The sequence below is a fragment of the Pavona decussata genome, unplaced genomic scaffold (genome assembly GCF_977016875.1).
Source record: "Pavona decussata unplaced genomic scaffold, jaPavDecu1.1 SCAFFOLD_51, whole genome shotgun sequence".
NCBI lineage: Eukaryota > Metazoa > Cnidaria > Anthozoa > Scleractinia > Agariciidae > Pavona > Pavona decussata.
Window position 1 is genome coordinate 2118782 of NW_028145473.1, and position 26219 is coordinate 2145000.

At 40.2% G+C, this 26219-nt stretch overlaps 2 protein-coding genes across 2 annotated transcripts in view; both read left to right on the forward strand.

The window, feature by feature from the left end:
- The window catches only part of LOC146481036 (uncharacterized), a 175559-nt gene extending 163271 nt beyond the window's left edge, over window positions 1–12288 (forward strand). The window contains exon 13 of the mRNA XM_085108740.1: window positions 12139–12288. Within this exon, the coding sequence (XP_084964866.1) occupies window positions 12139–12158 (20 nt within the window). The 3' untranslated portion in view covers window positions 12159–12288. The remainder of the gene's footprint in view (window positions 1–12138) is intronic.
- Window positions 2178–26219, forward strand: part of LOC146481044 (uncharacterized) — a 185587-nt gene continuing 161545 nt past the window's right edge. The window contains exons 1-2 of the mRNA XM_085108746.1: window positions 2178–2290; window positions 7057–7845. Of these exons, the coding sequence (XP_084964872.1) occupies window positions 7111–7845 (735 nt within the window). The 5' untranslated portion in view covers window positions 2178–2290; window positions 7057–7110. The remainder of the gene's footprint in view (window positions 2291–7056; window positions 7846–26219) is intronic.

Here is a 26219-nt window from a genome sequence, read left to right on the forward strand (position 1 = left end):
AAAGTTGCATGCTTGCATCAATCAGAACATCCCGCGTTGACGCGTCCAGGCGTCTTCTTTTCTCAAGTTCAAGTTCAAGTTCAAGTTTATTCAAAAATATTAACATACAATTCAAGGACAACACTAGCCCGCAAGTAGCTAGAGCTAATCTAGGCGGGTAGTGAGAAGACTGATTTATAAGAAGCCAACAGCTTATGACCCAGTTTTGTTGTTCATGATTCCGTAAATCATATGTACTTCTTTGTTCGTTTTGACAGCGGGATTGAGTGATCTACGATGAACGTTGCTGTACCTTATTCTCCGTTTAAAATATTTACGTGTAACGGCGATAAGAAGCTTTAATAAATGAATGCCTTTGTGCGAAAACTCCTTCGATCATATTCAGGGATATGGTGAAACTTTATGTTCGTGAAACAGTGATCCAAGAAGGAATGAAAATAGAAACAACAATGTTTTGTCTGCGGTAACGCAACTTCACTTACGATCGTTGTTGGTAGCAAACATAAGAAGTGCATTTCAAAGTAAATGCAGATTTGGTCATTTGATAAAATCCTTCCATGTAGATTTTGACATGTAGTTCCCAAGTTTCCAAGAAATTTTTGCACTGATGGAATCAAATTGAGCGAAAATTGACTGCAAAAACAATTTGTTCTAGGTTGTCAAGAATGAAGACGATGTAAGGAAGACAGACATTTCTTTGTCGGAAAAGACAATGCAAATAAAAACAGAAGAAAAAAGACGTCCTGATGATGTCGTCAATGTTGATCCAACAAGAACAGTTGTAGAGCGTGAATCAATGAGTGATACGTCTTTGCCACCAGATGATGTCACAGAACACGCTAATGAGTGTTTGAAATGCATGCTTCTTCTGAGAGGCCAACAAATTGTTACAGAAGTGAATGAGCCACAATCGATTGTAACAGTAGATTTGTGGGATTTTGCAGGACAGCACCTTTACTATGCATCCCATCCTGTATTTTTGTCACCACGAGGAGTGTATGTCCTGGTACACAACCTCAGTAAGCCGCTTAATGCTCTTGCTGAACCCTGTGTTAGACAAGGGATCCATGATGTTCGTTTGGAAAATCCAATTGGTGAAACAAATTTGGAGAACTTGCTATCGTGGCTTGTTACAGTTCATCGTATCACACCAACAGGAGAAAGAATGGTTGACAACACCGACGGGAAGCTGTGTTATCTTCGCCCTCCAGTGTTGATTGTAGGTACACACGCTGACAAACCATTTGAGGAGGCTAAGACTATGACCACACAGATAGAGGAGAAAATGTTTGGAACGGAATACGACAAACATGTAATTCGGCCACTCTTTATCGTTGATAACACACAAAGTAAGAAATCACTGTTACACCAGATCAAGGCACTCTTTCAACAGAAACCACGAGGAAGGCGACAAGCAGGTAAAGCCTTTCAAGCTAATTATATGCGTTTGTTTAAGTAGATAATGTCTCGTGGCACAGAGGTTGTATGCTATAATTTGGATTTTGCCCATGCTTTTGATTTGGCATATAAAACCATAGGATGTCAGCTCTGTTGGGAATTTAAAACGAAACATCAGGCAGGTACCTGACTTATTGGATTCCCACATGGGAATGTTGTAAAACACAAAGCTTACTATCTGCTTCACACAGCTGCGTAAACATGCAAAATTTGTAATGTGGTTTTTGTTTGTTTGTTTTATTTTTCTATGCGTTCTGATAGGCTTCGTTTGGTTTTTTTGCGAACTTCGGTTCCAGACTGTTATTTGTCTTCAGTTTTACACGGTCTTACCAAGGTATTTGAGTTTTCGGATAAAAAAGTGAATTCGCCATTCAAATGTCAGTAAAAAATATGCAATATGTGTTTGATAGAAAAGCCAAAACATTTGCAGACAGTGGTTGAATGAGCTTATATTGTTTTACTAAAACAAAATGCTTTTAACTCGAATCAAGTTTTAAGCAAGTTTCACTAAACATATTTGAAAAGTAAGTTGAATGATTACCGCTACGGTTGTACTTCTTTGTTCAGTGCTATAATATCGTTTACATTTTTTTTAGTATTGTTTCGTAATTTAGGAATTCCAGATGGTCTTTTTTTTTTCGGACAAATTAGAATGAACATTTTGTTTTTAAGACATGCACAGTCCATGCGATGCTTATTTGCCTTTTTTGTTTAAAGAGCAAGACTGTGAGAGCAGCAGCAGTGATGGTGGTGATGGAATTGATGCCCTGCGTTCTAAAATCATGGAAGTGTTGAGACAAGAACCATACATGGGAGAGAAAATACCAAGCAGGTAATGCAGTTTATAACCTTGAGAATTCTTTTGAATTTTATTGTAGTTCTGTAGACCAGCCAACTTACATAACTGAAGTTGTTGTTTCATGAAATAATACCTATTTGATCAACGTTAACCCTCAACACGGCATATTATATGGTTGATAGAAGGAGGCAAATTATACAGCAATCAAAATGCTCAGTATGTAAGTGTTGAAGTGTTGGTAGAATTATTATCAGTGTTATGTTCATGTAGCGTTGCCTTTATATTTAGCATTTCAAGTTGGGTACCCTTGGTTCCTTTGGCGCGGAAAAGCTTTAGCGCAAAATCAATGACAAACCTGTTTCAATCGGGTAAGGTCAGATTTTAAGTAGATCGCTGACTGGGTCTAATGGCGGCCCGAGATCATTCGAATGCAACAGTCTCTGCGAGTTGTTACATAGAATATAATTCGGCCAAAAGAAGACTGTGAATGTTTATTTGATTTAATTGAGGATGGATAGTGGTGGAAGTGTTTTCCCTCGACACGGAAAGTTTTTCGAAAGTTGTGGGGTTTTTTTACAGTGACCGGAATTAAATTACTTACATGTTGCAGGGCACAATGAATCTGTTTTTCCCTAACGATGACAGTGTACTTTAGGATAGAGAAATAGCAGTAGGGTACAATTTAAACCATTAATTTTGTAACCTGGCATTTCTGCTTTTTCACTCAACCCTTTTTTAGTAGTATTACTATTTCACTTGCGACCATATATAGGAATTACAAATGGAGGATTGTTATAGCTTAACTACACTGAGTTCTTATCCGATCAAATTCTATATTTATTACACTTGCTTCTTGAAAACTTTTTAGGTGGGTAAATTTTGAAAGGGTGATTGAACGTTTGGTAGCTCAGCACACTTATCACACGAATGTGGACCAGCTTCAGAACTATGCCAAGGACCATTGCTTCATAGAAGACGATGATGAATTTCACATAATGCTGAACTTCTATCATGACCTGGGTGTGATCGTCAAACACCAGAGCACAGTTGTACTGAAGGCCCAATGGCTGATAGACCTCTTCAAGCATTTGATCACCATTCCTCCTTTTGAAAAATCGGTAAGAAACTTCATATTTTCTCCAAGAATTTTTTTATCGTTGCTGAAGTAATAAGACAGATGTTTTTTACTAGACCAAGCCCTTTTAAAAAATGTTATCACCCAATTTACTTTATTGATTTTTTACGAGCAGTGTAAGGTGTGCTTGGGGAGACTTGAATTCTTTTATTCTCAAAGGATCTTTATGAATGCAAGAGCCTTCCCATCAGGTTTTAACATTAGGTAACTTCCAAAAAAGGTAAAATTGTGTTAAATAAATGGAACTGAGTCCACTGATTCGCACCAGGCCTAATAAGTAATTCTGATTGGTTGAAGCAAGTGTTTTACCCGACGGGTGTGCATATAACGGCTGTTTGTGTTTTTCAAGATCACCATAAGGAAATCGACCGTTGAGGATTTTTATAATTAATTATAAATAAGTGACTGCTAGTTAAATATAATTTGAAGATTAGAATAATAACACCCAAATAAACCCAAATAAGGTGTTGATCGTTTGAATTGCTATTTTGTGTGACTTGGAAAAAATACTCAACATCAACATCAACGTTTTCGAAGCGCTTGTTTTAAATAAATGCTGGTCCTCCGGTCACAGAAGATGCTGTTTTGCGAGCTTGAAAATGACCATCCTCGAGCCAAAAATGTCGTCCACTTTGTATGTTTTTTTATGGCTGTACGGTAGACGCGCATTCCTGCAATAGTTGTTTTCGGACTGCTTAACTGAAGTAATTCACATCAATATCACGTCTTCCTGGAATAGCAAAGTTATTTGTTTTTTAAGAGAAAAACAAGAGAGATGTAGGAACTTACAACCGAGGGGTGTCTTTAACCCTCGTTAATGCAACTTACGATACCAACTTGTCTAATGAAAAGCAGGGCTGAGTGATGCAACATTCTCTTCTTTGACACATTAACCTAGCCTGTGTACAGCCGCCCCCTCCCCTCAGGAAAAATCGGGGAGAGAGACGTCTGTGTTTAACCGTTGATAATCGTGTTCAGAAGTCACGTGATTTTTTCAAGGATCTGTGAAAATTATATGATTGGCTGATACTCTTTGATCATTACATCATGCAAATAGCTCATTTTAATTGATTGACATTTTCGTGGGGTTTCATAACGGCGCACAACGTGTGCTTCTTAATCTTCAGTCGTCACCTTCGTGTGCCCAACAGATGGACTGGCAATAACACGCAGGCTACGTTAACCTTACGTTGAAAAAATGATAACTTAGAAATTGTGTCTTCTCATTTTATTTTTTTTCTAGTCAAAATGTGTCTCTCGCTTATAAATGAGCAAAATTTCGTAGAAAACTAAACGTCCTGAAAATTGTGGCTGTCGAATCGACAGAAATATGCTAATGAAAAACATGAAAAGAGCCAGCTGGAACCCGGTACAGAGAACGTAGTTGTTAAGTGGAATTTTGTGATGCATAACTTTTTAATGCCATCAATTGTTTGAGATGACTCCACTGGATAGACCATTTTCGGCTACTTAATGTTGTACCCAATTCAAATCCTTTTGGCATAAAATGTTTTGTTCTAAGTATTTCTATATCATTTAAATGTGAATGTTACATTATAATGCAAATGCAATAAACAAAGAATCTTAACCCCGGAAGATCTGAATTGGGTACAACATTGGGTTAACCGAATAGGTCTATTGCGTTGCGCGTTCTTACTGCGCATATATTTTTTTTGTCATTAGCACGCGTTTAGCGCGCACACGTTAAAAACATGATGTTCTCTTGATGCTGAGCCAGCCAATTCCCGAATGTTTTGTTTTAACTTCTCTTACCACCAGATGTGGCAATAACTGACCAAATTAACTCATTTTTGAAAGCGAGTATGGGGTAAATTGAGTGGAATGTAACTTTTTCGCGGACTAGGTAGCCTATCTTTTTTACTAAATTTCTTGAAATAATACATAGTAATGAACAGTCACTGAAAGTTTAAAAAAATTCCACACCATCTTTTTTTTTCCCGGAAACCACCCTATCTCAAAAAAAGATTGAATAAAATAGATTAGTATAATTACTCTGGTGATTATAGAGATTTTGCTGATCTGATTGGTCGAGGATTGCGTCATATCCTGCTATAATCACCTCGCGCGAGGTGATTATAGCGGGAGGACTAATTTTCAAAACGGCCGCTTAGCGACTTGTTGATGTTTCTGAGGAAGAAGTAAATAGCATGAAAGAAAATGCAATTCCGAAAGGCACTAAAGATGCAGGTAAGGACGGGGTGACACTTTTCGATGGAAGGATGTGAAAATTTTGCTAATTGTAATAAAAAAAACTTGTAAATTGTAGTGAAAATGTTGTCGATGTCGATGGCCGATGGCTTAAAATGAAAACATCAAATTAAGTTAAATTCGCGCAAGAGTTTCTTCATCTAACGGAATGATTTTCACCAACAAGACTGATTTTGAAAGCATGGAAGTAAACGAGATGAATAAATGTCTTTCTAAGTTTAGCGTTTCTGTGAGGAGAAAAGACGACAGTTTTTATAATCTGAAAACTAGTTTGTTGTCGCCTTGAGCGGCTCTCGACCACCATCTAAAGTCACCGCCGCACAACAAAAAAAAAGTCATCTGCGACAACCGTGTGCCTGTTGAAGTTAGTGAAGTCACTGAAGAACTTAATTCCTACCTGAAGCAGCTTATCTCCGAGAGCAATTTACAAAAGGCCGTTAACCGGCGAAGCCATCAACAAGAAATTGTGTGACAAAGTGCTATCGCAAACACTAACTTGTGATGCGCGAGTTTTACACCAAACAGCCTGGTTCATCTTAATCTATTTTGGTAAACGGGTCGGAGAAACCCAACATTCATTCACAGAAGTCAATGCTTCGTCTCAATGAAGCGGCAGTAAAAGATTACCGACATTCTGCTTGAGGCATGTGCAGTTTATCGATTGAGCATGTGATTTCGATTGAGCATGTGATCGGCAGCCTGCGCGTCTCTGTTCATTGACGCGTGACAATTTGAAACAAACAAAAAAAATCGACATTTTTTGGACGGTTCTTGTTTTTCTCTGATAATCACCTGAGGAATTATACTAAAACAATTATTCGCCTTAGGCTCAGTAAATATTTACTTCGCCTTCGGCGAATAATTGTTAAATATTCTTCTCTTAAGAACCGGAGGAAATCGTCCTCTAAGAGAATCCCAGTGCGTTTCTCGAAAACCATTTTTCAGTAAGGTGTGGAAAAGCCCCAAGACGGATTAAAACGTGTTTTTGTGAAACAAAAACTATGGCGGCCTAGGAAACTGTAAGAGACCTCAAGAAAAAGGAAGGTAAAACGGAAGCTACGAATTTGTTCGCGAACGATGTTATTTTTATTAGATACTTTGCTTTAGCAGAGCAGAAGTCGGATCTAGTACGCGAATGCTATGTTGGCAGGACGTTACATAAAATTCTGGTTTCTGGCAGGTTCTAAAAAGCTCGATCAATCTTTCAGCATAACATTGCTGCGATTTGGTAGAATTTCGCAATCAAAGTCTATAATGTGGGAGTCGTATTTTCCTTTCAGGAATCTAACGAAAGAAATTAAATGAGAATTCCTAAAAATCATTATTATTATTTTTTTAATCATTATCATTTTAGATTAGAGGTCTCTGTTAATCGGAAATTAGTTCTTTTAGACTTTGGTAATTATTTTACATGTTCTTTTTTTTTTTCTGTAAGGAATCGCTGCGTTCCAAGCACTGGCGGGAACTTGAGAAAACTGGTTTCCTCAGCATGGAACTCGTTGACCATGTGTTTTCCAAGTTTATCCAACAAGGTGTCGTCAAGGACGACATTTTGAACATGATGGAGCAGTTTGGTTTGATTGCCAAGTTTTCATCCACGGCCACTGGTATCAAGTATTTCGTACCAGCACAACTCAAGTCGTCAGCTGAAGATCTGTTGAAATTAGAGCCATCCGCGTCAGATCCCTGTCCACTGTACCTTCAGTTTGAGGATGGTTTTGTTCCCCATGGTCTCTTCACTCAGCTTGTATCAAGATCCATTTCTTGGTGCTGCGAAACATGGCAGACGCCATTACCCAAATTGTACCAAAATGGCGCCAGGTTTGTTATTGGGAGGCCGTTAACATGCGATCTCATTCTTCTGTGCAAGAAGAGCTTTGTCAAGATTGTCCTGAAGCAAAGAAGCCAAAATGAAGTGGTGTCAGTGCAAGAATCGTTTGAGGTAGCAGTGTGCGTCCGTGTTTTCATCGAAGGCACCTTACAAAAGTTGTCCCACGAGCTGCCGTATCTGAATGGATTGCAGTATAAAGCATGTGTTGCATGTCCTTACTGTCAGGATGAATGTCCAACCCACCACCAAGTCTCATGTATCCACGAGGACTGTTTGCATCTTTTTGAAATGAAACGGAAACAGCGGCTGATTTGCATGCAGCATGATAGAGTCCATGATACAGAACTTTCAGTTCGTGGGCTGGAAAAATGGTTTTCTCAGAAAACAAACCAGGTAAGATATGTACTAATTACATTTATATGGCGCATTGCCTAGGAAAACACATTCAAACGCACTTTAAAACATGCACTGTGCGTGTACAAATACAAGTCACAGATCCCCGCATTTACTGAAGTATGCATACAGGGGACTGCCTCCCAAACATTTCCTTCACCCCTGATAAGGTTGGTGAAAGTCTTCATCATGGTTCATCATGGCAAATTGTTTGTTGGTATCATAGGTCTCATAGTACAATTGAGGAGCTAAACTTAACCAAAATTTAAAATTTGCTCACAACTACAAGAACAGATACAAAGCATACGCAGTAATACAGAACAACACTAAAGACCTACTCTACGAGTGTGGCTTAACAAAGCTTAAAAAGCGCTTTTCGTGTTATCTGTCGGAGAAAGCAATGCACGCCTAAAGTGTAGAGAAACTGCTAGTGTACGTTAGAGAAGAACTCGAGTGCAACCGGTAGTTTTTGTAGACCCATGCATTTTTTTCGTACGAGAGACTAGAGACCTATCCTCTATTCTGTATTGGACATAGCAATAGAATTAGCCGGTTGAATGACGGACCGGTTAACGAGCAATTTTGTGCGGCTGTTTACTTGAATCTTTAAAAAACTATTCTTTTTTCTCGCTTCTTCTGTGACCCTTACAAAGATTTCGGAAATCTAGACGACAGCAGCAACAGCAAAGTGGTGCCGTTCAGTTTAGTTTGTCGTAAATGAAATGTCAGTTCTTTTAATTTATTTCAGCCATATCAGGTAGATGACTACTTTTTACCACGACTGATTCTTTCTGCGCAATTCAATGTTTATTTCCGTGAATGACCTGACATCCCTAAAGTTTTCTTGGAGAGCTGTGTAGGCTTAAGTGAATGTTACTAAAAATAAAAAAAAAAAATTAAAAAAATCACGGACAAGGAACGAAAATAATCGATTTGGCTTATTCTGTGTCTGTAGCAAGCTTGAAGTGTGTAATAAAGTAAAATGGGATTAGTTTTTTTGAAATATTTAGTTTAACGGAATAAACGGCTGAAAAAAATTGCCTTACAAATACACATTTCACTTTCGGCGAACTCGAAATCATGCACTTTTTCGGTAGTTCACACGGGAACTATAATGCCACAGCCCGACGTCTATGCTATAAATATATACACTGGGTCTTTTAGTTTTAAGATATAGTAATTTTGAATGTCTGATTTGCTTTTGAAGTAGTGAGACACGGATTACGAGGCAACGGTGACGGAATTTGAATAATACTCAAAACATGGACCAAAATAGCTTTGAAAAATCCATGTGGTAGTGTCTCAAAATCTCCAATTTGGTGTAGGGATTCTTGGAAGACAGGTCTTTGTTATAAAACTATGGGTTTTATTTTTCTGGACCTTCTTATTTTCGAATGTAACCACAAACGGAAATTCGATAAAATTACCAATGGTCTTTTATTATATAGTTGAACTGGTCCTGATGGCAATTTTACTCGAGTAGCTTTGTATAATTTTTGTGTGCTTTTTCTCTGGGTTATCAACTCCGTTGAAGTTCAAACCTCAACGCTAACGTAGCTTCCACTTATTTCTTTTTTTCTTTTTTGTACAATGAAATATCTTGTTAGTCACGTTCATTTCCCAAGATGTTCGAGTTTCAAACAATGATCTTTGCTATAAAATACCTCAAAATACATAAAGACGGTAATTGAGCACATTTCCTTTCCTCAAAGGTAAGCTGTCCACCCATATTCGGGATAGAGTCACTATCCCAAACGCTGATCATTTATGTAAATGAGCGTTCTAGAGCTAAAGGTGAATTGTGATTAGGATTATTACTTGTATCTATTCCACTCAAGAGTAAGCGAGCACCGAGAGGTACAGGTAAAACGAGAATTAAGCTGAGGCAGCAGTCAACTGGTAATCGTCATGAATTCTTTTTGGAGCTGAGCTCTAAAATTTATTTCGAAACTGGTAATCGAAATGAATTCTTTTTGAGCTGAGCTCTAAATTTATTTCGAAATTTTAAATACTTTAAAAAGTTTTCCCTATATTTTGAAATCCATTTTAAGGATATTTGTCTTCTTGTGACAATCGCTTTTTTCTTTTGAAAATTACAGGAATGGTGTCCTTCCATCATGCTTGCCGCATCCCAAGGTTCAGCTCCACAAACTGTTGCAGGGACTGCAGACAAAGCGTTGAAAGTGACTCTCTTGGCAAGTGAGTGGGTTTCGTCTAAGGGTGGCTTGTCAACCATAAACAGAACGCTCGCTATCTTACTGGCGAGACAGCCCCAAGTTGATGTCACTTTCTTAGTACCAGAATTTGCCTGTGGTGAAGAAGACAAGAAAGATGCTGGAAGATACACCATTGCGCTTCGGGAAGCACAGAGGCGTCCAGGCTTTCCGGATCCTCTTGACTGGTTGATCTGTCCCCCAAACGACCTTGCCATTGACATCGTACTGGGTCATGGAGCAAAGCTTGGTAAACAAGCCCAAATCATTAGAGAGTCTCACAGTTGTAAGTGGGCACAAGTGGTTCACACTGCGCCTGAAGAACTCGGTATGTACAAGAACTACGACGGGGCCGTTGCCAAAGGTGACGAGAAGAACAGAGCTGAAGTAGACCTTTGCAAATTAGCAGATCTTGTTGTGGCTGTTGGGCCAAAGTTGATGGAGGCGTATTCATCCTACCTACGATCCTGCAAGAAACACCAAGACATCATTCAGCTGACTCCGGGCACATTCCATGACTTCTTAAAGATAGAGCAAGCCACACGAGACGGTAACAAGTTTAAAGTCTTAACCTTTGGCCGCGGTGATTCAGACTTTAGTCTCAAGGGATACGACATTGCTGCAAAAGCAGTAGCTAAGCTGAAGGACAGTTCTTACTGTCTAATTTTTGTGGGCGCACCTGAAGGAGGGCAAGACGAAGTTGCAGACCGCTTGCTCCAGTGTGGCATTTCCAAAGATCAGCTGATTGTAAGAACATTTGTTCAAAGCAGACAAAGCTTGAAAGATCTGCTTTGTGAGGTTGACCTCGCAATCATGCCTTCCAGAACAGAGGGTTTTGGGCTAACTGCCCTTGAAGCGTTGTCTGCCGGCCTTCCAATCCTCGTTAGCAGAAACTCAGGATTCGGGGAGGCACTCCGAGATCTGCAATTGGGCGAATCAGTTGTCGTTGAGTCTCAAAACCCCGGGGAATGGGCAAAGGCAATCGCGTCTGTTCGCCAGAAAAGTAGAGCACAGCGTCTTCAAGAGATTGCAACACTGCGAACAAACTATGAGGAGCGGTACAGCTGGGAAGCTCTTGTTGAGAAGATGCTGAGTATGGTTTATGGTAGGTTAGGTTTTCAAGGAGTTTCTTTTTTTTATTACATAGGAAATATAGTCCACTTGACTTTTGATACCGTTTCGTTGGGTCGCTGCGTTCAAGTTGTAATTTTAATATCAGGTTTGTTTTGTTCTTTCTTTTAAAACTGATCCTGAGAATAAAAAAAATGAAATAAATTCTAGATAACTTTCAAGCTGCGCTTCTAGGTACTTAAGGTATTTAGTAACACAGTTCCTGTTCACTGCAATTTTTAGCAAGTGTGATGACAACATCTACCCCTAGGCCTGAAACGTGTTATAGCGCAGTGTACAAACGTATGCTGACTTTTAATGTACTCGCAGGCAGCCAACTCAAAGCATCAAGGGAACTATTTAGACTGTACTCTTATAGTTGCATCATGATTTCTTTTTATTACGTTCTCTGCAAGACTAAATTCCTAGGCCGAAAGCTGCCTACCAATATTTGTTCGTTGATGATATTTGAATCAAGGGAATTTTTTTTGAAAAAATTATTCTGTTCTGTTAACACTGACCCTGCTAGGGCATGGAACCTAGTATTAGTTATATTTGGCTGAGGACGCCTAGGATGGAAGTTGATTGTTACAAGTTCTTCCTGTGTATTTTTTAGAAGTCGCTAAAAACTGATAGGTAATAGGTTGTTTTCCTTGTAGAAATCCCTCAATATTTTCTTCCCGATGCTGTAAGAGCATTTTCATTTTGGCAAAAAGGTCCTTGTCAAATATTTGAAAAGTTTTGACCCAAGTACTGCAAAATGGTAGTGACGGTGTGCCTTTAAAGTGGTATTGTTTTTTTTTTTTTGTCATTTCTTTGTAATTGGTTTATGTCTCTGTGCTATATCCTATCCTGTATATGGTTTTGTTTTCTTTGTTTACATTTTCAGATTTTATTGAAAGGGTTTGTACCTTGAATCTTTTCAATTTTAGTTGACACCCAAGTAATTGTCCATTTTTGCCTCTTCCAGATGGCAACAACACACAATAAACCAGTTGTGTTTCCCACGAAGCAAATATGACAAGTTTGGCGTCCTCAAGAGCACAAAGATTTGACAGCTCATCTTCAAGTTGTGCTTGATAGACTGATAAACGTGGCGCTGGCTGCACTCATCAGTTAGGTTCAACTTCACATGTGCCTAATGCAAATTAGCAAAACGATAGCTTTTGTTCGGCACACGTAAAGTTCGACGTTTGAACCGAGCCCAAGTTTGGATTAATCATAGGTATGAACAAACTGGACTTTATAGGCGATTGAAGTAGCCAAATTACCAGTAAAGGTCACTTAGATTAGAGACTAATTCCAAGAGTGAAGATCTTCGAGATGTGCTTTTTCTGATTCTCGAAAACGTTTAATCGGTCAATGAGTTTGACTGATTACTATCAGTTGCCATAGTGAGTGAAATAGTTATCAGAGAATGCAACAGTACAGTATTTCCCTTCGAGTAGCACGGCTCAATAATTAGATGGTAGTTTTATGTTTATTCAAATTAGGTTTATTCTTATCCAATTCCTATTTTTATGTTCCTGATAGATGATCTCTATGCACACTTTTATGTGGATTGTATAGAGGAGGTCTAAGGCCTTAGTTCAGTTGAAGGTTGTCGTAGGTGCCAAAAAAACACATCTAAACAGGATTAAATTGAATTAGAAAAATACAGACAAGCAGATAAGATTTCCTAGCAACGTTTCAATAATGGACCAATAATTGTAATACTTACCTTTTAAGCATCCTACACGATATCCTTGCCTCCTTTATGCTAAGCTGAATTTGTAGAAAATGCTGGCAGACTTTCAGTGTCTTTTTAGGTAGCTGATCAATTCGAAACTGCAATATCCCTTTCTCAGCCAACTGAACTTTTATAGATTTGCTTGGGAAAATTTCCGCCGTATAAGGCCAAAAATTAGTTTCCAATACCCTACCAAGTGCCTTGGTTGACGGTCAAATGCTCTTCCCCAAGACCTGTTATTTAATGTATGAAATCTTCAAATCTTTGCACTCATAGTTTTCATAGATACCTCGCAAAATGCCACAAAGTTTTTGAAGTCCTATTTTTTGTGCCCCATCGTTCAATATATTGTAACTTTCTCATAATTAAACCACCACGTGTATACACCGAATTCATTAAAAGGTCCCCCGCACGGTATTGAGCCTGGCGCGGGTTAGGACAACACGGAGTCGAGACATTTTAGGACAGACGTGACATTTGCGACCATTTACCATCAAATCCTTTCTTGATTTCACTTGATTCGAGGTGCAAAGAGCGGACTTTAGTTATATCTTTAACTTTAAAGTATTCGCCTTCGTCTCTCCGTATTTTAGCAAGCCAGACATGCCTCGCACTGGTACCAGGTCCCAGTTTCAACCGCGTGGCGGCCATCTTAATGAATTCGGTGTATTCCGTTGCACGAAGCATGTTATTAACTCGACTCTTGCCATTCAAGTTCTCAGCCTATCGAGTAAAGTTCAAATTGCCAAACTCGGGAAAGTTTTTTTGAGTCAAATTCCCTAGGGTATATCCGTGGGGATGGATATTGAAGTTTCGAATTGATCAACACATAACGTGAATGCAAGACGGTAGAAGTTTACCGAAGTGTACCCATTAATTGTACGGCAGTACCTTCAGGAAAATATGAACACTTACTCAAGGGAGGCAAATAAGGCCATTTGTTGTTACATAATGTAATGATACAGCAAGAGGGGGTGTTAGAGAATTGCAAAGGTTATGGAAATCGCACAGCAGGGGAACATAGGCGCTTTAAATTTCTCCTGGACTCCAAAGAGATAAGGGAGTTCGTTTGAAAAGAAACTGTGGTGTTGCATCAGTTGGCAGTTGAAACGAATGCTTGGTTGTATAAAGATTTGAGATTTGACATTTCGAGTGTTGCGCTTCGTCAGAGCGAATCAAGAAATTGTGGTTTACATAGTGAGTAGTGGAGCTACGCTATTCGTGGGAGCGTGGTAGCGTGGAAAACAGAAATAACTTAGTTGAGTGAAAAGCGTTTGTTGTTTCTGTGGGGATTGAGTGCCAATTTGAATGAAAGCTGAGCCAAAACTTCATCCTCCAAATTGGCACTCTAACTCCCCAGGAAATCAACGATAGCTTTTCATTCGGCTTATTTATTTTTGTTTTCCACGTTAGTATGCTCCCACCAATAGCATATCTCCACCGCTCACTAACATACATCCCACAATTCCTTGATTCGCTCTGACGAAGGTCTAACACTAGAAACGTCAGTACTCGAATCTCTTTTTACGGTGGCCAAATTATCTTGTTATGTCAGTTGATAAAACCAAATATCCGTCTCTTAGACTCCCTGGACTCTTTGGATTAGGTTATGTATCAACAATGGCAACCATTTCCAATTTTAAGTGAAACAGAGCGCAGACTTCGTTACAAGAAACCATTCGTGTTTTAAAAACTTGTCTAAAAGTGTTTATCAGTCAAAGCGTGGGTTAGGTGATTGTGTGCAGGTGTGCGCAAACTGTACAGTGCTTTATAAAAGTATAAGTAGATTAACTGTATTTCTAAATGAACGATGGCTTCTGTAGTCATAATTGTTTTCTCTACTAATATTAGCACTTGCAACGAAGACTTCCATGAGAAGGCATAAGGAGTCAAATTTCGGAGCTAAAATAGCTTAGTCCCGTTTCTATTGCAGTTTTACTTTGTTACGTAGATCATTTAATTGTTTACTATATATATACTTTTTTTGTAACAGCATTTCTGTTAAAGCATAGTTAACAATATACGATATCCTGAAATTATTATGCCGTTTTGATCAATTGTCTCAGAGATATGCAGCACTATACTGTCATAGACTTCATAAGTCTTGTACTCTTACTATTAAAATTCATGGAGAGAGACGCGAATCGCAGTAAGCCCAAATTTGCGACCCGTGAAGCGTGGAAAGCTCAGTAGTAGAGCATCTGAATTTGTTATCAGCCGGGTCATATGGTCGCATCCATTTAGAAGTACTTGGATTTCCTTTTTCCGAGTATGCCTGTGTCACGCACTGAATAATACATCATTCTAGGTGTATATAACAGACCTTTTTTGCACGCTAGCCCTTTTCTCTGTGAAGCCTGCAGAGGTCTAGCAAGCATTGCGTACCAAAATTAATAACTCCTTTATCCTTGATACTCTTTCTATTTTATTGTCCTGTTATCATTATTTTACTTCTGCCCGATTCACTTTTAATTGATCTATGGTGATGATAATTATTTTGAAACCTTTAAAAGACACTGCTAACACGAGCACGCATAAGAGGCGCATAGTGGCTCCAACGCACCGTTTTCGCATCCTTTAGATCTCTGTTGACACATGGAACTAGTTTCGCGTTGAGGCTTTTGAGAGGTTCATGGTTGAATTCTTACTGTCGCCATCCACCACACCTCATAGGCACATCCCTGGGGTTTTGCCATTTATTCATTACCTGAGGCTCATTCCCAATCCCCAAGTCTCTTAACAATGGGCTAAAAATAAAACTGATTCATTTTACGTGAAAATTGAGATATTAATTTCTGATTTTTTTTCCTCAAACGCGCGCAGTTTTAAAACAATTGAAAGGCTTACAAAGTAGAGCAAATAAACTCTAAACACAAAAACCTTGGAGGGACTAAACAAGGGAAATGACCTTAGAACGAGGTTGCCTTCTTAAAACGAGTCATGCAGTAACAGCATTAAGAACAGGCTAGCAATGTTGAGTGATTCAGAGTCAGAACTGTTTGTTACTTAAAGCAGTTTTAGTGGTAGCACCTCAATTGAGCTTTCGGAAAACAACTTTGAATCTTTATTTGCGGGTGCAAACAACGAGAAAGCAGTTGATAATTTCAATCTACGCACCGAGGATCTTTTGACCGACCTTTTTACAGATAAAGAAGATTCCGGCCGAGGGATCACTACTGTAAGCAGGCGAGGAATGATGCAAGAATACCACAAAACACTAAAAGGGCAACTTCATGGAGTACACTAGTTTAGGATGACTGAGTTATGGAGCGAAACTCGTTACCAATAAATGACAGCGACACTTTCGTGGTAGCTCCAAACAGTGTAATTTTAATTTCACTGTGCAATTTCAATTTCAACTGTATATGAAGTAAAGAGTGAATAGGTTTGCAGCGTTAAATTTTAGAAATTGTAGGTTGTATTTAATATTTCCAAATAAAAATTTGTAGATTTGTTCTTCATAAAAAGCTAATTTAAATGCGAGGGGGATAAGTGACTTATCCCCCTTGCATATTAGCACATAATCCCCTCGCATTTAAATTAGCTGTTCATTAGCCCAGCTCTTTTCAGACAGTTGATTTGGGGGTTATGTAATATATTCCCCCCGAAAAGAACAATGGAATCCGAGCTCATGTAAAAATAATGTCATTTACTCAAAGCAACCCAGAACAGCGTTATTTGATTTGAATCGACCACTTGGAAAACCATCCAAATTGAAGGTAAAATTACTGATAATTTTTGAAATAAGAATTTCTTACATGTAACGTTTGTGTGTGTACGCATTTTTTACTTTTTCGGCCAGTGAGGTTTTCTTAGCTCCACTAGGATAAGTTAAAATCAACACCAACCGCGCCATCTCGAACTATTTTTTTTGTTTCCTTTAATACTGTAAAATCGAAATATTGTGTCAAATTTCAGAATGTTTTAGCAGACATTAATTATTTGGAATTCCCTAGCCAGAGGGGCCTGCTTTGACCTCCTTTTCCCTTTGAGGAAGGATATGAAATTGAAGTCGCAGAGTTTCAACGTGTGCAAGCGAAAGTCCGATCACCACTGGAGCAAATCGTCGAATTAACAGACCTCATCATTCAATACATTGCAACACTGCCCAAATATGGTCATGTTGCACTGAATATTCGTCCTCCTTACTCAACCGATCTGTTCTCCGATATACGTTACTTCGTGTGTCGGGGTGAAAATGACAAAATAAAGAACATCGAAAAGTGTCAGTAATGATTAAACAACACGAACTTTTCGGGTAAATGACCCCTCTTCGTTGTGGAAGAAAAACATACCCAGCACGCCTGTTTTTTTTTTTTTTTTTACATCATTACTGATACCTTTCGATATTTATTATCAATCCTAGTTATACAATTGTAAGTGTCGCGCATCACTAACGAACTTTCCGTTCACCGTTTATGTTGAAAGTAAATTTAAATGAGGTTTCTACTGATCAAGATAATATATAAATAGAGACTGTATAAATATCCCTGAAGGCTCCAAAAGAGTTTGCCCGCCAAAGCTAAACGGGAAGGCTAGTTCCATAGCTAGTGACGTGAATGAGTTCCAAAAACCCTACTCACGTGTCTTACGTATACGTACAGCCAAATTACTAGGGGAGTGGCAGTCATGGACAGGACTTTTCCTTGTTTGGGCTCATTAGCGTGGTTTGGCCCCAGGCTGAGACCAGGGCCCAGTTGCTCGAAACATGGTTAGCGCTAACCCGGGTTAAACACCATGACAACCTATAGGTTTTAATACCTCCTAACCAATGATTAGCGCTAACCATGCTTCGAGCAACTCAGACCAGGACTTTAAAGACACCACGTATTAGTTAGACTACGAACAGTCCCTTGTATTTTTAGGGAAAGTAAAGGGAGCAGACCAAGAGCGCGCGAGAAAATTGCATTACACAGGAAACTTTTCCGCCCTCCTCGCTCTTTTGGTTCCCTTGCTTTACTATCCCAAAGAAAAATATATATTGACTGTACTTAGTCTACGTACCTTTGCGAAAATTTGAACACTTACTCAAGGGAGGCGAACATGATATTTGTGGTTACATAATGTGATTACAAAGCAAGAGGGGGTGTTAGAGAATTGCAAAGGTTATGCGAATCACACAGCAGGCAAACATAGACACTTTCAATTTGTCCTGGACTCCAAATAAATAATGGAGTTCGTTTGAAACGAAACTGTGGTGTTGCATCGGTGGGCAGTTGAAACGAATGGTTGGTTGTACAAAGACTATTTAATTTTTCTATTTGCATACTATTTTTATAAAAGTATTTTTGTTAAAGCATAATTAACAATATATGATATTCTGACTTTATTATGCCGTTTTGATTAATTGTCTCAGAGATATGCAGCACGATGCTGTCATAGACTTCATAAGTCTTTGTACTCTTACTAATGAAATCATGGAGAGAGACGCGAATCGCAGTAAGTAGTATTTTCCTGCGTTTGACTGTGGAATTAGCAGGAAAATATGCTCTCATCGGTATCTTTTATTTAATTAGGTATGTGGGTTACGTAATTAGTTAGGGTATTTATAGTCGGGTGTGAGGTTAGTTATTTCATCTCGGTCTCGCTTATTCAGCGTTCGGGTTATTAGTTATCGTCATGAACAAGGAAGAGTTTGTCAAACGTCTTGCGAAGTCTCAAGAAACCATTTTGGAACGCGTTGATGCGAAGTTACAGGACATCAAGAGGTCCATTTCCGAAGATCAAGAAGACTGCGTGCGATCTGTTGTTAAAAAGTTTAAAGTAGATCATTCTGTCAAGTCGAAGAAAGTTGGTAACGAGAAGCAATTCAACTTCAACGAATCTGTAGAGGCCAAATTTGATTCAGCTATCTCCGCTCTTGAGAAGAAGAAGTTGGATAAGGCTAAGAAAGAACTGGAAGAAGGTAAGAAGCTTTTGTCTGCACGTCAAAAATTGATTAAGCTTGCCGATCGATCGGAGTGTGGTTGGGCTACGGTTTCGGCCTACGTGACGGATGACTTGGCAGACACTCCTGATGATGAACGGCGCATTTCTAAAGCGGAAAAATCGGCGAAGAAGGCCCTTGAATCTAAACGAGAGAAATCGCGAGCTAAATCGGGTTCTTCTAATTACAAGTCTAATAATGCTTCTTCTTCTTCTTCTTCTTCTTCTTCTTCTTCTTCTTCTTCTTCTTCTTCTTCTTCTTCTTCTTCTTTTGTTTCTCATCCACGCTACGGTGCTGACGACGCTTTCAAGTCCTTTCGTCCCCCCTTTTCAGTTTCGCCAAGCCGCCTTTCTACCCAGAACTCAGTTCAGGAAAGGAACCTGCTTCGCTTGTGATTCAGAAGGACATTGGAGAAACAACTGTCCCAATATCGTTTCTTCATCAAGATTAGATAAGTCAAACAAGTGATGCTTTTGATTTTGAAAAAGGTTGGTTCCCTCAGGGAACAGGTTGAATTTTGGATGAATTCCATTCGTGCTTCTGACTTTATCATTAACACCATTGTTGAAGGGTACAAAATCCCTTTCATCGATTTTCCTGAGAATTTTGTTATTCCTAATAGATCGTCGGCTTTCAAGTTTAAAGATTTTGTTGATGATGCCATTTCAGAGTTAATTGAGCGTGGCTGTGTTTCCGAAGTTGATTATCCGCCCAACTTTATCAACCCCTTGCACGTGGTTCAGCAGTCCAGTGGCAAATGCCGACTTATTTTGGATCTTTCTTTTTTAAACCGTTTTGTTTGGAAGTAGTCTGTTCGCCACGAAGATATTCGCACTGTGTTTGATTTGTTTTAGTCGGGTTATTTTTTCTTTACCTTTGATCTTAAATCCTGATGTCATCATGTCGAAATTTTTCCTGATCATCACCAGTATTTGGGTTTTTCTTGGTGTTATGGTTCAGAGATTAAGTATTTTGTTTTTAATGTTTTGCCTTTTGGCTTGTCTTCGACGCCGTACATTTTCACTAAATTAGAGCGTTCTCTTGTTAATTATTGGCGTGGGCTTGGCCGTCGTGTCGTAACCTTCCTTGATGACGGTATTAGTGGGAGTCCCGATTAAGCTGCCTGCCAGGGGCTCAGTCGCTTATGTCGCTCTGAGTTGGACCTCGGCGGTTTCTTTGTGAACCTTCAAAAATCCGTGTGGGAGCCGTCGCAGGTCGGTACCTGGCTTGGCTTTCATCTTGATTTCAGACTTTTCATTATTTCAATTCCTGTTTCGAAGATTACGAAGCTTCAAGAAAGTATTTTGCGCGTTCTCGGCCTTCCTCTTGCAAACGCTAAGGATCTGGCTGGAATTGCTGGACAGCTGATCTCTATGTTTTTGGCCATAGGGAACATTGTGCGTTTGATGACCCGTTCAATGTACGCTCAGATTTTGGCTCAAAGGTCGTGGTTTTCCACTTTTTCACTTGAAAGCTCGGTCGTGGAAGAATTAGTTTTTTGGCAGTCCAAGTTAGCTCGTCTTAATGGCCGTCGTATTTGGTTCAAATCCAGTGCAGTTAGAGTGGCATATTCGGATGCCGGAGTGATACCGGATATGGCGGTTATATTGTTGAGCTTGGGCCCCAGGTGGCGATTCAAGGCGTTTGGTCTGCCGATTCAGCGATGAGGAGTTCTGCGATGGGGGAGATTTTGGCCGTTAGAAAAGTATTGCAATCGTTTGCGCCTAAGCTCGCAGGGTTATGTGTCAAGTGGTACACGGACAACCAGAATGTTGCCCATATTATTGACGTTGGTAGTAGGAAGCCTTGTTTGCAAGAAGAGGCTAAGTTTATATTTAAGATTTGCGTTCTTCATGGTATCTCTATCGAGCCGGAATGGGTGCCCAGATCAAGTAACGAGCAGGCGGATTATTTAAGTCGTATTGTTGACTTCGACGATTGGTTCGTTAGTCCTCACATTTTTCGTTTATTAGACTTGAAATGGGGGCCTCATTCTATTGATCGTTTTGCTGATGAACATAACCATTTGTTGCCTAGATTTGATTCCAGGTTTTGGAATCCTCGCTGTGAAGCCATGGACACCTTTACCAGGTCGTGGAGCTTCGATAACAACTGGCTTTGTCCGCCACCTCACCTTGTTCCGGGGGGTGTTAAAGCACATGAGGTCTTGCTGCGCCCAAGGTTCGTTGATTGTCCCGCTCTGGCGTTCCGCTCCTTTCTGGCCTCTTATTACATCCGACGGTCTTCATCTGGCTCATTTTGTCGTGGATTGGGTAGACCTCCCTCTTTGAAGTCTACTTTCTGCATCGGTCGTCACAGTTCTGGTGTATTTGGGAGAGAGGATCTTAATTTCAGGATTTTGGCTCTTCGTATTAATTTCAGATCTGCGCGTTTTTCTAATGCCGGTTTCTGTACTAGTGTTCAAGGTTGGTGTTCTCGTTGTTCATCTGCGTCAGTTTCGTAAGTTTTTTTGTGTTATTTTTTGTTGGTCTGAGGTCAGTGGGTGGCCTTCAGTTTGCCAGTGGGTGGCTTGTTTTTTGCTTTTTCTTTTTTGTTTTGGTTTGTTTTTTATTTATAGCCAGTGGGTGGTTTGTGCGTTGCCAGTGGGTGGCTAACGCAGATTTCTTTAGTTCCATTTCATCTGCCAGTGGGTGGCTTGCGCGTGGCCAGTGGATGGCTTACGCAGATTTCTTTAGTTTTGTTTGCCAGTGGGTAGCTCGCGCGTAGCCAGTGGGTGGCTCACGCTATTTTGTCAGCCTTATTATCAGTTTTATTTCTTATGTAAGTGGGTGGCTTGCGTGTAGTCACTGGGTGGCTTCTTTTGTTTTAGTTTATAGGGGTGGTGTGTTTCTTCTTCCTTTTGGCCCCGTTCTCGTCTTCTCGGATTGGGCAGCGCTTGGCTTGAAGCGATCCACACCCAGGGTTGAGTGTGTTTTTGTCTTGGGTCAAACTGAGATTTAGAGGAGAGTAGTATTTTGTTTGCGTTTGACTCTGGAATTAGCAGGAAAATATGCTCTCATCGGTATCTTTTGTTTGATTAGGTATGTGCGCTGGTATGTGGGTTACGTAATTAGTTAGGGTATTTATAGTCGGGTGTGAGGTTAGTTATTTCATCTCGGTCTCGCTTATTTAGCGTTTGGGTTATTTTATTATTTGGGGGGGGGGGGGGTGTCATTTGTGTGTTGTGTTCTTTTTATTGTCTTACTTTGCAGATGTTTTCAACTCTTCTATGTGGACGAATTTTCGGGAAGCTGTTGCTCAGAACGATGTTGCCTTATCTTCCCTGGCGGAATCTTTACCTGGAGTAGTTTTGGCTAGCAGAGCCCCTGGCACGTCAGCCAAGTATACCGCCTCTTACAACCGATGGAAATCCTGGGCGCAGAGTCATTCCTTGATAGCTTTTCCAGCATCGCCTTTTGAGTTTGCTCTTTACCTGCGATTCTTGATGATTGATGCAAAGACAGCGTCCCCTCTGGAGTCTGCCGTCCACAGTATTGCTTGGATGCACTATCTGAGTGGTGAGCCGTCTCCTTCAGATCATCCGCTAGTGAAGAATGTTCTTGCTGGTGCGCAGCGTATGCTGGCCCATCGCACTTCCAAGAAGGAGCCAATTACTGTTTCTCAGCTTGAACATTTAGTTTCTTCTAAGGCCGATCCGATGGCCTCTTTGTATAATATTCGTTCTGTTGTTACAGTCGGACCTCTATTAAGCGGCCACCCTGGGGACTTTGATAACTGGCCGCTTAATAGAGGCTGGCCGTTGAATAGAGGTATCGAATACAGCACTTTACTGACAAAATAATAATTCGGGACTTTGGAAATTGGTCGCTTAATGGAGGGTGGCCGCTTAATAGAGGTCCGACTGTATTTGTATTTTAGCTTTTGCTGCTTTTCTACGCTTTGATGAACTGGCTAAGTTAAATCGTTCAGACGTCGTGATTGAGTGTAGCTATTTAAATCTATTCATAGAATCTAGCAAAACTGATCAGTATAGGGATGGGGCTTGGGTCGTTATAGCGGCATCTGGTAAAGCTTCTTGCCCTGTTGCCTTGACCCGTCGTTATTTAGAAAGAGCTAATCTTGCCCCACTTAGCCCTCTGTTTTGTCAGTTATCAAAAACTAAGTATGGATATAAAGCTAGATGTAAAGGTTTAAGTTACTCTCGTTTAAGAGAACTAGTGTTAGAAGCTTTTAAGGACATTGTATCTGATATTACCACTATTGGTACTCACAGTCTTAGAAGTGGCGGCGCGGCTACTGCCGCCAATGCAGGAATTCCAGATCGCCTTTTTAAAAGACATGGTCGTTGGTCTAGTGAGTCGGCCAAGGATGGCTCTTTGTCTTCTCGTTTATCAGTAACTCAGGCTTTAGGCCTTTAGTTTTTTCCTTGGTCTTACCCGGGGGACCGTTGAATATGGGGTACAGCTGGCCTGGGGTTTTCCTCCTAGGAGCCAGTGGACGTACGGGGAGGTTTTTCACCCAGCTGTTGTTCCACAAACCCAGTTCAATTAGGTTTTTTTTTTAGGTTTTAGGATTTTAAGCTGTATGTTTCAAGGTTGATTTTGTAGCTTACCTATGTTTATATGCTGTATTTTCTAGCTTTTTCCAGAATAAACCGAACGCTTGGCTTGAAGCGAGCCACACCCAGAGTTGAGTGTGTTTTTGTCTTGGGTCAAACTGAGATTTAGAGGAGAGCACGAATTTGCGAGCCGTGAAGCGTGGAAAGCTCAGTGGTGGAGCCTCTGAACTTGTAACCGGCTGGTCATATGTTCGCATCCATGTAGTAGTACTTGAATTTCCTTTTTCTGAGTATGCCTGTGCCACTCACTGAATAACACATCATTCTAGGTGTATATAACAGACCTTTTTTGCACGCTAGCCCTTTTCTCTGTGAGGCATGCACAGGTCTAGCAAGCATTGCGTACCAAAATTGACAGCTCTTTTATCCTTGATACTCTTTCTATTTTATTTGCCTGCTCATTCATTATTTTACTTCTTCCCGAGTCACTATTACTTGATCTATGATGGTGATAATTATTTTGAAGCGTTTAAAACAGACACCGCTAACACTCATAAGAGGCGCATAGTGGCTCCAACACACCGTTTTCACATCCTCTAGATCTCTGTTGACACATGGAACTAGTTTAGCGTGAGGCTCATAAGAGGAAGTATATTACAGGTGTAATTTGTGTGGTCTGATATATCGTCAGCGTCTACCATGCATGGTTGCATTCTTACTTTTACCATTCACCCACACCCCACAGGCACACCCCTGGGGTTTTGCCATTTTTTCTTTACCTGAGGCCCATTCCTAATCGCCAAGACTCTCGACAATCGGTTAAAGATAAAACTGATTCATTTTACGTGAAGATTGAAATATTTATTTCTGTATTTTTTCTCAAACGCGCGCAGTTTAAAAACAACTGAAAGGCTTACAAAGTAGAGCAAAAACTCTAAACCCAAAAACCTTGGAGGGACTAAACAAGGGAAAAGCACTGAGAGCATGTGTTTTTTCTTTAATCATTACTGACGCCTTTCGATATTTATTATCAATCCTACCAGTTATACAATTGTAAGTGTCGTGCATCACTAGCGAACTTTCCGTTCACCGTTTATGTTGAAAGTAAATGCAAATGAGGTTTCTAATAACACAAATAATACATAAATAGTGATTGTACAAATAGCCCTGAAGGCTACAAAAGACTTTGTCTGCCAAAGCTCAACGGGAAGGCTAGTTCCAAATCTAATGATGGAAATAAGTTCCACGCACGTGTCTTACGCATGCCTACAGCCAAATTACTAGGGGAGTGGCACTCATTGGTTCGGCCCCTGGCTGACACCAGGACTTGAAAGACACCACGTATTCGTTAGACTACAAACAGTCCCTTATATTTTTAGGGAGAATAAAGGGAGCAGACCAAGAGCGCGCGAGAAAATTGCCTCACGGAGGGAGCAATTTCCGCCCTCCTCGCTCGCATGGTTCGCTTGCTTTAGCTAGTAGGCCAAAGAAAAATAAAGAGACAGTTCGTAATCTTCGTATCACTGTCTTTAAATGTGACCTTGGGGCAACAAATATTTTTACGACCCAGGTGCTCGTATTCTCGGTTTTCACGTGACGTCACCAAAATCTAGAATTCAAAACTGGGAGGCCTACAAAATTTTTACCTTCATTCAAGAAAAGATTACCTAAAAATATGTCTGTTCACAATTTCTTAGCTCGATGTCGTGCTTCCTTTTGAAAATAAAACAGTTTCAATTTCCGAGTTTCCATCGTGCGTGACATAAGGAGGATGGCCGTGACAGAGCTTTTCCGTATCTTTAAAATGACTCTTCGGGTGATTTTCAGCATTCTAAACAATTTAAGTTTGAGGAGTAATATTAATCTAAACATTCGAAAATTCACAAGGGCAAACAAACCTCTTTTCTGGCAAAAGTGAACTCCAGATGTTTTTTCGTATTTCTGGCCGCCATGTTTGTGCCCCTCAGAGGGACACAAACATGGCGTCTCCATACTAAGCTCTATAAATTTATGTGGAACATTTTGTCAAATAACTCGAGTACGGAATGCCGCACAGACCTGACACTTGGACAGATGCCTTATTTATTTATCCTCTATACCATGTCAATTTCTTGACTTCATTCATGGAATGGTTTTGATTTTTTTTTTCAATGGCGTGACAGTGAAAACCGAGAATTAATTTTTTCCTCATTTTGCTGTAATTGTCCGTGGCTAATAAGGATAACCCATTGACTCCACAAAAGAGCAGTATTTCTTTCTTCAATTCTGGAGACAATATACCCCACGGGAAGAGTAGGATTTAATTTCCATCTTTCCCTGTGGTGTTTACGCTGTAAACAATGCCTAAGTCTCAACCAACATTGTGGCTGTGGATAATGTGGAATTGGCGTTCACGGTTGCCTTGCATCCGCTTAGGCAGTAGAGGGCGCTTGCACGGAGTCTGACCTAATCTGACGAGGCCTGATAACCCCGAAGCCCGATTGATATGGTTATGCGCATGCGTGAGGTACAGGCCATATCGCATTCTCGTCCCCAGAGCCCAAACGCTTTTTTTTTAAATTGTTGAACGAGTGGCTCTTGGTCCATCCAAAAATATCTTTTTTTTCATTGGCTGTCGAAAACCTGATGCGCTATAAGGTGAAAAATGCTACGCTTCTGCGCATTTGTCTCTACTTCCTAATACTGAGCAGTACTGAGCAATAATAATACTAAGCAAGGGCAATGGTAATTTATCACACTGAGCGTGCGCTACCGGATGTCGTGAAATTCACGACATCCGGTAACGGCTGTTACCAGGGCCTACGATCCAACCGCTGACCAGAAGATCGTAGGCTCTGGGAACGAGGATGGCCATACCGCGGAGCTGTACATGTGTAG